At 44.8% G+C, this 12,714-nt stretch overlaps 1 protein-coding gene across 4 annotated transcripts in view; it reads right to left on the bottom strand.

Annotated features, from left to right (window-relative positions):
* ERBIN (erbb2 interacting protein) overlaps positions 1-12,714 on the bottom strand; it is a 335,765-nt gene that overhangs the window by 49,783 nt on the left and 273,268 nt on the right. For all 4 annotated transcript variants that reach the window (XM_068249944.1, XM_068249941.1, XM_068249959.1 and 1 more), the window contains 4 exons: positions 10,529-10,603; positions 4,666-4,810; positions 2,887-2,959; positions 939-1,068 (listed from right to left, as the gene is read on the bottom strand). In XM_068249944.1, the coding sequence (XP_068106045.1) occupies positions 939-1,068; positions 2,887-2,959; positions 4,666-4,810; positions 10,529-10,603 (423 nt within the window). The remainder of the gene's footprint in view (positions 1-938; positions 1,069-2,886; positions 2,960-4,665; positions 4,811-10,528; positions 10,604-12,714) is intronic.

Here is a 12,714-nt window from a genome sequence, read left to right as displayed (position 1 = left end):
TTACCTACAGGAGGCTGTTCCTCTGCCCCCCCCCCCTCCCCCCCCACCCCCCCTCCCCCAATCCATGTGGATGGTGCCATGTGTGTCTGCAGCAACAGTCAGTTCAAAGATTCCGCATGTGGAGCGAGCTCCTGGCCGCTGCAATGCATGCCGGGAGATGCAGTCCGTAGTTGTGAGCACAGAGGGCTATGGGCTACATCTCCCAGCATGCACTACAGTGACCGGGAGTGGGCTCCACGAGCAGAACGTTTGAATTGATGGTCACTGTGGGCACTCCACACGGACTAGAGGAGCAGCAATGTAGCTGTAATGACGCTCCCCCAGCTCCCCAATTTCACACTGCATTAGGAACCTCCCATATGGGAGATTCATTATTAAAAAAAATGTATCCTGTGTGCACTTTAAATACAATATAACACTACTGGATTCCAGGAAAATTCTATTTAGGACTAGAACTATAGAGACATTTGTTCCACAACACTGTCGCAAAGTAGAAGAGGAACCTGCATTCATAATAAGCAAATATGTCTGTTTTTATGCACAACCATCTATATAAATGTAACCATCCATTACCATCTATTTTTCAAAACATTACGTATGCAACAATGTTAACATAAAGCTGATTACATTACATTTTTATATCTAAAACCAGTTAAAATTCCATAGATTCTCATTAAATTGAAGGGCCAGTGGAGAAGCAAACCCTGGAAACAGTTGAGTAATGGATTTAGCTTTAAGGTTTCTATCCGATGGCCGTGGATACCTACCGACACTGCGATAATGGGCAAGAAACAGCAGCGGGAGAGCAACAATGGCAATAGCTTACAGTGCATGGAAATAACAGGAAAAGCCGAGAGCTAAACAATCAAATCAGAAGCCATTACATTCTTGTATTTGGTTTCAGTGAAATGAATTTCAGCATGAGCAGAGCACTGTACCTCTGGGGGAAGCTGCGTCAGAAAGTTATGATCAGCAGCAAATGTCCGGACTTGAGAAAATTGCCCAATAGAGGAAGGTAACGCTTCAATCTCATTGAAACTGCAATCCAGCTCTTCAAGGGAGACAAGCCTAGGAGGAGAACAGATGCATTAAAATGAGTACAGTCATTTCAAAAGCCTGCAATAGTCTATATATAGCCTGGCATTTAAAGGGATACGGAAGTCAAACTGCTCAATTTAGAAAAAATACATTCCGAAGCAGAGAATTTGCTTTGTACATGAGAAATGCTTAAAGGACCACTATCACAAAAATATTAAACACATGTGAATAGGAAGTGTGTTTGTCCCAGAGTTAAATGCACTATAAATTAATTCTCTCCTATGTTTCTGTCACTTGCAGTAAGCAGTGAAAGTCTAACAGATCTGACAGGTTTCAGACTAGTCCATCTCCTCATGTGGGAGTCTCAGTTTTCCCTTTATTCTTTACAAAAGCACTCCATGGAAAGGATCTAAACAAAGATTCCAGCCAGTGTCCCAACAAGCTTGCTCACTATTTTGACAGTGGGTCTGATGAACTATCGTTCAGGTGCTTTTGAAAATAAAGAAAACCCTGAGAATCCCCCTTAAAAGAGATGGAATAGTCCAAAATCTGCCAGACTTCCACAATCTATTGTAAGTGAAATCAACCTATATATTTATATATATATAAAAAAAAAAAATTATAGTGCATTTTACTCTGGAACAAATGTAAATTTAACACATCTGCATACACATGCATTTTAAAATTTTACAGATTTTCACGATAGTGGTGCTTTGAAGTATAACTCTAGATCTGTAGTGAAATTTATCTGCAGGAAGAAAAGCAGGCAGAGACTTCCCCAAAAAGAAGAGAGTAGGAAAGCAATCGAGAGGAAGACCAAAGATCAGTGGGAACCTAGGCAGGCAAAGTACTACTCTCCCTACTGATTTTTCTTTTTACCTGGAGTGACACTGTTCACTGCTATTCAAACTTTTGGAAAAGCTGTAAGGGCTCTTTTCCACTATGAAACGCGATCACGATTGCGATCGCGATTGCAATCGCGATCACAATTGCGTTTCAATTTCCACCATGCGATTGCGATTTAGCTACTATACTCATTATAGTCCAGCTCAATCGCATACAAAACGCGGCAGGACAACGATTGCGATTTGACCAAAATCGCATCGCAATCGGATCGCACTAATGGAAATTGCTGCTGCAGTTTCCATTAGTTTAATGTACCATGCGATTTGCGATCAGAAGCAAATCGCAAATCGCAGGGTAGTGGAAAAAGGCCCTAATCATGTATTCTGAGATCAATAAATTACAGTCCTGTCCATATGAAGACCAAAAGACAGTATGAACTTGTGCCTAGCTGTTCAGTGTGAAACGTAGCCCCAAGTCATAATTTGTGCCCACCCCTTCTTACCTTCTCAACCTGTTTGATGGGCCAACTTACACAACAGTGGTTCTTAGCCAAGAAGAGTGGCCATTAGTGGTGCTAATCCAAGAGGAGTAGCCAATAGGGGTTCTTAGCCAAGAGGAGTAGCCGATAATGGCTCATAGCCCATGGTGGTTCTTAGCCAAGAGGAGTGGCCAACAGCGGTTCTTGGCAGAATAGGCTCTCTGTATTAATGTGCTGGATCTCTTGACTTGGCCTTTGAATACACCGGGCTCTCGCAGGCACAGACACATTAATAAAGCATCTCATGCTTTATCTGTGCCGGTGATTACTTAGTTCACTAATGGAAACCCATAACCACATAACTGGAGCAGGACCAATCGTCACAAATGTAATTCTAAATTTTCATTAATGTCCAAATTTCCTGCCAGCATTTCCCAAGCTACTACTACGACAAAAAAACACTCCCTAACCAATAATAATGTCTGGTAATCAAACTTTATTTTCTGTGTAGTTTTATAACGTACCCTCCAATAGAGTCCGGCAAGTACATGAGTTGGTTTTCATCTACTTTTAGAGTGGTCATTTTCTTCAGTGCACCTGCATAAGAAAGCACATGTTGACACAGCGGTTAACCAGAAAGCATGAGCATTGATTCATATACTGTACATCCAAAGTCACACTTTTTAGCTTGTAAATTGATAAACACAATTCTTTCTGTAGATGCAAATGGCAGTGGCACAGTTTCAGTCTTTCTCGTAGAGGCCATACAACATTCCTTCAGGCAAACAAGCGATATCTGCCCGATATTAATTTACCTGCATAACAACTTGCACTACTTGTTGTTGGATCACTTTGCAGCAGGAATCTGATCTAATAACAGCTTACTGTTTATTTACTGCTCAAAGCAGCAAAGCGTAGAGCAAGTGCATTTGATTGGACCAGTGCCAAGCTACATACAATCAAATGTTATGCAGCATGATTATAGGTCAGTACAATGCACTTTTCTGGCCTTTCCAACTAGCCCAGTTCAAAGTTGCATATCATTTGCATCCAAGCCACTATTATTTGCATTTCACTGACCAAAATAATCTGGCTCCTACACATCTGGATTCTCTCGCAAGGTGGTCCTTAGAGGCCCCCCAACCAGAGATTAATCCTGCATGTTAAAGGGAACCTGAAGTGAGAGAAATACAGAGGTGGCCATCTTTATTCTGTAATAAACAATGCCAGTTGCCTGACATCTGCGCTGATGCTCTGCCTCTAATACTGAAGTCACTGGCCCAGACTACAGCTTAACCACTTGATGACCCAGCCTTTACCCCCTCCCCCTTAAGGACCAGCGCTGTATTTGCTGTTCCGTGCTGGATGGCCTACAGCCCCCAGCACATATCAAACACCATGCAGAGCGACCAGATTGCCCCCCTTTTTTCCCCACTAGGGGGATGATGTGCTAGGGGGGTCTGATCGCTCCTACCTGCGTGTGGCTGGCGGGGGGGGGGGCACCTCAAAGCCCCCTCCACCGCAGGATTCCCCCCTCTCTTCCCTCCCTTCCCCGGAGATCCGAGGCTGCACAGGAACGGATCTGTCCTGTGCAGCCTCTAACAGGCTCCTGCCTGTCATGTCACAGCGATCCCCGGCCGCTGATTGGCCGGGGATCGCTGATCCAGTACAACGCTGCTACTGTTAGCAGCGTTGTACAAATGTAAACAAAGTGGATTATTTCCGCTTGTGTTTACATCTAGCCTGCGAGCTGCGATCGGCGGCCCGCAGGCTATTCACGCAGCCCCCCGTCGTGAATTGACAGGAAGCAGCCGCCCACGCGAGCGGCTGTTTCCTGATTAATTAGCCTGCAGCCGGCGACGCAAATCTGCGTCGCTGGTCCTGCAGCTGCCACTTTGCCGACGCGCGGTATGAGTGTGCGGTCGGCAAGTGGTTTAGTTTAGTATGACAGCCAGGTCGCTATAGCCGTAATTCCCATTACAGCCTATGGCAGCGCCTGGTGCACCCACATTTCCAGTGCCTTATTTGCCTGACTCGCATGTGTCTGGGAAACCCTCTTTAAGCTCAACCACAGTGTTAGCTCTGTGTAAACCCACCGCCTAGATCTGTGTTTCTCAATCCTGTCCTCGTGACTCCCCAACCTCACTTATGCACAGGTATGGTAATCAGTGTCTCAGCTTGGTAAATTTCATGTAGCCGAGACACTAATTACCCCACCTGTGCATAAGTGAGGTTGCCTGCAAAACATGCATGGTTGGGGAGTCACAAGGAAAGGTTTGAGAAACACTGGCGTAGATACCTACCGATAGACTCTGGTAACTGCTGTATGGCATTGCTGGATAGCAGCAGATCTTGTAAACTTTCACACCCAGAGATGCCATCTTCCACCATTTCAATGTTGTTCTTCGAAAGGTCCAAGTATGTCAAGTGCTTTAAATTGCCAAGAAACTGCAACAAATAATATATGAGGATACAGTCAGTCCATAGATACAATGCATAAAAATAAAAGGCAGTCAGTCGCCTAATCTACACACAAAGAAACAGATTTGTATTATAAAACCACACTAAAACCGCTTATCTAAAAAAATGTATACTGTATTAAATACTGTATGTATTTTTTCTGTCTCAGGAAGTTTGGGCAGCATGGTTTAGAGGCAGTTATATCCAGGTCTCTAAACTTTTAGTGTGATATATTTTAGAACTAGTAAAAAGGCCCGCCCATTAAACGGGCGCTAGGTCACAGCCGCTACCTCCCCTCTCCCCCCCCCCTCGCAATACGCAGAGGCGTATCTAGAGGGGTACAGGCAGGGCTCATGCCATGGGCGCCACAATACCATGGGCGCCATGCCTGCCCCTGTACTGCATCACCATGCCTGCCCCTGTGCCTCCCTGTCACTCAGACCTCAGATCAGATTAATTCTGTTATCTAGCAAACATAAACTTAACTTACATAAGTAGGGCGCACTTGGCTTAGTGTTAGAAAAGAGGACAGAGAGGGAATAAGAAGAGATATTTCCAAAAAATTCAAGCAATATCCCAAGACCAAAAACACAGGCAACCATAACACATGTACACGAGGAAGGATGCTGTTTTTAGAGGGGAAGGGGGCTCTGACCCAGAGGGCGCAATTTCAGTGTTTGCCATAGACTCTATATTACCCAGATACGCCCCTGGCAATACGTGTCCTGCTTGCTCGTTCCCCACCACTGTCTGAAGTATATGCACACAGGGAGCTGCTTGCTTGGCAGTTGGAAAAGACTGTTATTTCCCACAATGCAATGAAAACCTCTGTGACAGACAGCAAACTGTCAGATCCGGCCCTGTGTCCTAACTGCCTTGGCTGCGCACATGCTCAGTACAAAAAAGCCAGGGACACAACCATTCAGTTGATGACGCAGGGACACTTGCATTTTATTGTATAGGATAAGTGAGATCTGTTTACAGTTGGTACTGTAAATGCAACCAAACAGCTACCCATAGCTTTAATAAACCAAAACACGATTTCACATGGAAAGCTCTGCTGCTGTTGAGACGTGTCTCTAGCAGTTGCCACATGTATCTAACAATAGACATGAACAGCTGTCACCAGAAACAATGTTGTTCCTCAAATTCGCAGACAGCCTTTAGTCACTCGGCAACAGGAGGTGGATTTTCTACATAAAATATTGAAACATTTTAACTATATGTCACTGCAACATTTTGCAACTTCTAGAGACATGTTGCAAGTTGTAGAGATGTGTTGCAACGTTTAGAGACTTGTTGCAACTTCCACAGACATGCCACAACAGTAGCAGAGTCAACTATGTGTCGGAGCCCTAAAGCTGGCCATACACCACAGACAGATATGTAACAAGTCAGAGTATTTTTAGATCAGTGAATAATCAGTCAGACCAACAACAAACTGTTAATTCCCACAATGCAACAAGGCTCCCACAGTGTGATGTCAAAACCATGGTCCTGACATCACACTGTGGGAGGGGTTTCACCACAATATCAGCCATACAGAGCCCCCCTGATGATCAGTTTGTGAAAAGTAAAACATTTATTATGGGAAAGGGAGTATCCGCTATTGATTGGGATGAAGTTCAATTCATGGTTGAATTTTCTTTACGTAGGAGCTTATGTCCTTCTTTGGTTATCAATGGGTCTAATACAATACCTTACCTAGGTATCAAATTAACATTCAGCACTATACTATTTGAGACTAACCACCCCATCCTGCTTAAAACCATTACGTCTCTGATGGGCTTATGGACACAAGGGCCTCTATCCCTGATAGGGAGAGTAAAGCTGGCCATACACTGGCCCGATTCGCGGCCGTTTCGACAGCAGATTCGATCCTGGGATCGAATCTGCTGCCAATCGTTCGCGCTAAACGCAATCGCCGATCCGATTTCCTCCCGAACTTCCTGGTCACAAGCGCCGGGATGGAGTTGGAACAGACCGGTGCAGCGCCGTGCGGGAAATTACCCTCGATCGCCTGCGGGTAGGGTGCGCGTCGCTAGCGGCGGCCGATCCGATCAGGTATACATTACCTGACGCTGGCTCCCGGGCGTCTTCTCAGCGCTGCACCGGTCTGTTCCGACTCCATCCCGGCGCTTGTGACCAGGAAGTTCAAATAGAGGGCGCTCTATTTGAACTTCCTGGTCACGGAGTGACACAGGAAGCGCCGGGATGGAGCAAGAACAGAGCGGTGCGGTGCAGCGAGGAGAAGACGCCCGGGAGCCAGCGTCAGGTAATGTATGGGGAGGGGGCACAGGCGGCAGGAGCAGCTCAACAGATTGTGATCGGTTTCAGGCTGAAATCGATTCACAATCTGTTTGCAGTAAAGGCAGCCATACGATCCCTCTCTGATTCAGATTCGATCAGATAGGGATCTGTCAGCTGGTCGATCTAATGGCAAATCGACCAGTGTATGGCTACCTTAAATTTGGTTAAGATATCAATCCTGCTTAAAATACTTCATGGTAGCCTGGGTGTCCCTAATATTTCGCTATACTACTAACCAGCAGTAATCATGCATTTCCTGGTCCTTTTAAGGCTTTGTGATGTACCACTCTGGACCTTTCTGGAGGCTCCTGACATATTTCCAGTTAGGCCAGGCACACTTTTATAGCTATTAATTTTTTTTAGTCCAAAGACATAAAGCCCCTTGAAGTGGAATCATTTTGCAGTATGGGACTTAATTATCCAGTGGGAACCTGCAATACCCATACCTCCTGTTAGTTCCTATTACAAATAACCTGTTAATTCTACCTGGCTACAGTAGTCCTGATGCTTTTAAGTGGTGGTTGGATCATACATTTTTCTTTGTGACCGACCTTTTGGACACTAGAGAGATGCTTACATGGGTTCAGGAAAAGTTTATGCAACTTAAAGCGGACCTGAACTCTTCCATGTAGTCATTGGAAACAATCCACGGATAGCACATTTTTATGGGAAAATAGAAGGCCTCAAGGAGAACGAAAACTAACTGGCCTCTTTCTTATCCTTATCTATAAGAATTACGATAGCAAAACCAGAAAAATACCCTCTCAAATTTCCTCAAGGCTAATGCTAGAATGACTGACTTTATGGTCAATGAGAAATTCTCAAGTGACACACGTAAGAAGTTTTGAGGGCATGGCAACCCTGGATTCAGGTTGAACTACCTGGCCTGGAAGCTAATGCTTATAATGTGTATAAAGATTTTCTTTGCCCTGGTGGGCTTCCTCTCTGGACTCTCCTACTCCTAATCTTCTAATCTTTCTTTTTCTACACCGCCCTTCATTTTTGGCCTAAGATGGGTCCATAGAGAGGGTGGGAGGAACCTGCCTGCCTCTCTCCTAGGACCCATTGAGCCCCCCCCCCCCCCCATGCTGCTGAAGTTTGCTTATTATAACAAGCTGTTTATGCTGTAGACATATAAAAATGTAATCATTTTCTACTGTTACAATAATTGTAAAAAAAAAGTTCCAGTGTTCTCCCCAGGGTTTTTTTTTCCAGCCGGGTGGCATGAGTAGCTGCGTGGGGTGCGAGGGGGGAATGCAGGGCTGGCACAACTCTGCTTACAAAATAGGAGGAGGATGAGGAGGCTAGCCGATGACAGCCGGATCCTCACCAAAAACAGTTGGGTGGAGCACCCGGCTAAAAGAGCCTGGGGAGAACAATTGGAACCAAAACTGCTTGACAGAGTTATTCAGACTTTATGTACACATGCCAACATGTAAGATAAGGGATTTTGCACATTAATTATAAAGCTAACATTTGGATAGTGCTTTTCTCTTGTCGGACTCAAAGTGCTTTGAGAGCTACAACCACTAAGGGTAAGTCACCCTGCAGTGCTAGGGAGCTTTGTCCAAGTACTCCTCACTGAATAGGTACTGGCTTCAGCCTGGATTCTAGTCCTGGTCTTCTATGTCAGAGGTGGCACCCTTAAAGTGAATGGGAACTGCATTTAAAAAAAATGAAGCAAATACTTACCTAAGGAGAGGGAAGGCTCTGGGGTTATATAGAGCCTTCCGTCTCCTCTCTCGGTGCCCTCTATCCTGTGCTGGCTCCCCCCGTTTCAATCCCCCGCTGAAAGGGTATTTGGAAGTCTTCGGGAGCCGTGTCCTCCCAAAGACGTGCGGCTCCATACTGCACAGGCGTGAGGGTGCAAGAGAGCGTGCTTGCGCAGGCGCAGTACAGGCCGCCCTTCTTCAGGAGCACTCGGGCTCCCTGAAGACTTCTGAAGCCTCCTTCGGCCGGATAAAGCAGTATTTGACTAATTTAGTCAAATACTGCTACCGGGCGAGCCAGCACTGGAACGATGGGACCAGGAGAGGAGCCGGAAGGCTCTATAGGACCCAGAGCCTTCCCTCTCCTTGGGTAAGTATCTATCTCATTTTTTTTAAATGCGGTTCCCATTCACTTTAAACAATACATTACACAGCCACAGATGGTTAGCTACTAATTCATTGTGTAGGGGGGACTTTATAGTAATCTTCAATATCCATTCTGTAGCCTTACACTAAACCTCCTGAACGATAACATTAACCTCGCCTCAGCATTAATGTTAATTATTGGGAGCGATAGACTTCCTTAGCAGCTCTATAGTATCAGTGGCCAAATCTTATTAGCAGCTAAGAAGATAGAACCTACCAGCTATTGTAGCTAAGGAGCTCAGAGGATATATGTCCTTCACTAAACTGACTGAGGCCAGCTGTAACAAAATGGTTGTGTGTAAAAATCACAATCTGCCCACACAGTAGAAACTTTGCAAAGTACAAGAATAATGTAAAGGAGGACAACAGAATTATAAATTTCCCATAGAGTAACATTGACAAAGTTGTACACGATCTGCGCCGGCAAAATAATAGTGAAATTATTATTTTGGCTTCTTTCGCTATCAACAGTACGCTGAGATAAGTTTATTTTTCAATCGCACCGCAATGTTTAAGAAAAGTCAAAGTTAACGGTGCACTGCAACCATACAGTACCATGAAATTATGCCTCACTGCCAACATAAACACACACATTACTCTGTAAACGCAAGTGCATCCACTGCATTATCCTGACGGAACCAGTCACATAGCACATGGTTAGCTACTAATCCATTGTGTATGGGAATATTATAGTTCACTATAACCTTCAATATCCATTCTTTGTTACAACTTATAGAACTCCAACAAAGATCCTGCAGGGTTAACTTCCTGGTTTCCTGGGAGCACAGAAAGGGTTAACCTCTTGTGTAAACACATTAGCCCAGAGCAACTGCACAGTGCAGCATAGTTTACACAGAGCTGACAGCCCTGAATTACACTTGCTCACTACTTGCAGATGAGGCGGAATTAGAACGGCTGTAAACACACACAGGGTTAATTTCTCTGTGTTTTTGTTGTCCGCTGTGTAAGAGTTTAGGTCCGCTTTAAGTAACAGTGTTCTTGCAGCTAATAAAAGAACATAATACAATCACTGTGTAGGTCTCTGTAAATCTTACCTGCAGTGCTATGGATTTTGCCATGACCTGCATACTAATACAGAACGCTGCTCTTACCTGCTTACTTTCCACTAGGATTCAATTTGTGGGATTGATTTCATTGACAGCGTTGTTTGCAGCGCAGTGAAACAACACCGCGAAATAAAGACATAATATCACTGCTTGTTTTCTCTGCTGTAGTAAACAGAATGGAAGATAATACATACCCCTGGGATATACGTTAATCTATTGCCATCCATCCAGAATTCCTTTAGACCACTTAGTTGTTCAAGTACTTCAGGCTGAAAGAAAACCATTGAAACCATCAGGAAAGTACACACAGTTTAAAGGATGAGGACAAGCAGCAGCGCTGAGAGATATACAGGCTAAAGGAACCTTGAAAGATCCTCAACCATTTACGATAACCTTGCAAATAAATCCATACGCTAGTCAGTGCTTTTAACAGATCAGACAGAATATTCCAGCTCTCCTGCTGCAGGGTGAACATGCTGTGATAGGTTTTTCCTTCTATGCCGCATGTAATGATTCAGATGTGATCATACACATTTCCATGGTTAACATCGTTCCCCAGCATGTGCATGTATGCATGAGAGAGACTAGTGGTACCTACATCGTACTTTGCACACATCTGCAGGTCTGTGGGTAGTCCCCATTATCCAAAAGTCCAACCGGCATGCCTGTTTGCAACCTTTTTTGGGAGCTTTTCAGGGGTGTTGGCAGGCTGTAAAATACCTACTGGGGATCCAGTAACATCTGGCAGCTTTCCTGTACCTCCTTGTAGGCTTTTATTGGGTCCCGCCGTCTATGTATGGAAGCCGGCATGCATGCACGGGGGAAAGCTGCTAAGAGCGCGTTAGGAGGTACAGGAAAGCTGCCAGATGACGTTGGAGGCTTGGTAAGAATTTGGGGGAAGGTTTGTGCTTTTAGGGCCGGTTGCTTGAGCAACATGTATCCGGCATCAGGCGATCCCCGCTGGTGGCGGATACTGGGGACTTTGCTGTACTGTGAATCTGAGGCTAAGAAGCAAAGGTGCAGTATGTTAATACAGCATAACCAACAAAGGGCTTGATTCACAAAGCGGTGCTAACTGTTAGCACGCCTGTGAAAACCCCCTTAGCACGTCTAAACAAGCTTTTCGCGCATAAAACTTTACGCGCGCAAAACTTTATGCGCATAAAACTTTACGCGCGTACTGCACAGAGCGCAGGGCACTCCGCGCGTAGTGCCTATTAAAGCCTAAGTTAGCGCGCGATCTGATTGAGAAATTCGGTGCTAACCTACTTAGCACCCTGGTTAGTGCGTCTAAAGACTTTAGACGTGCTAAGTAGATTGGCACCGCTTTGTGAATCAAGCCCAAAGTGTCTGCTATGACACTTCCCCATTTCAAAACAGAAGTTTGCCTTCTTAAAGAGACTCTGAAGCCAAAATAAAATCCTGTTTTTACTACACACTTAAGCAGTATGGTCATAGCTGATTTGCCGCAACAGCGTAGCAGAACGAGGTTTTACCCCCAAAAAATCCCGGGGCAAAATTCCACTACTTTCCAGGTCGTGGATTTTTCTGCCCAGGGGAGGCAGAGCTTTGGGCTGTAGCTCTGCCTCCAGTACAGTCAATCTGCGCTGATCGCCACCTCTCCCCGCCCCTCTCAGTCTTCTTTCACTGAGAGGGGCGGGGAGAGGCAGAGATCGGCAGAGATTGACTGGACTGGAGGCAGAGCTACAGCCCAAAGCTCTGCCTCCTCCAGGAAACTAGGGGGGATTTTGCCACAGTGATTTCGGGGGGGAATAAACCTCGTTCAGCCGTGCTGATGCGGCGAATCAGCTACGGTGGTATAGCTTAACCTACTTCTACGTCCAGGAACCATGCGCGCTCCCGGCCGCGGTTCGTTAGCCAGGCAATCAGTGAATCGGGCTATGGTGCCCGATCACTGATTCCTCTCCCCCGCTGAAAAAGCGACAGCTTCTCTCGGAAGCTTCGCTTTTTCTGGCTGTAGCGTCCCCCATGCGTCTCTCTAAGCGTATGTTACGCTTAGAGTGACGTCATGTAAACAAACTCATGGCCGCCATCTTGTGGCCAAAAAGTAAAACTACAGCTTAAAGTAAAAAAAATTAAACTCAAACACACATTTACATTATAAATCTATTGTTTACATCCCACCCTCCCAAAACTACCCAAAAAAAATGTTTAATATAAAAAAAAAAAACAAAAAAAACATTACAATAAAAAAAAAAAACACATGTAAATATTTACGTAAGGGTCTAAACTTTTTAAATATCAATGTAAAGATGAAATATTTCTATTTTTTTTTTATTTTAAACTTGTAAATAGTGATAGATGCAAAACGGAAAAAATGCACCTTTATTTCCAAATAAAATATTGTCGCCATACATTG

Source organism: Hyperolius riggenbachi, chromosome 1, assembly GCF_040937935.1.
Source record: "Hyperolius riggenbachi isolate aHypRig1 chromosome 1, aHypRig1.pri, whole genome shotgun sequence".
Taxonomy (NCBI): Eukaryota; Metazoa; Chordata; class Amphibia; order Anura; family Hyperoliidae; genus Hyperolius; species Hyperolius riggenbachi.
The sequence above is the reverse complement of the archived record's forward strand: the minus strand, read 5'-3'. Positions and strand labels throughout refer to the sequence as shown.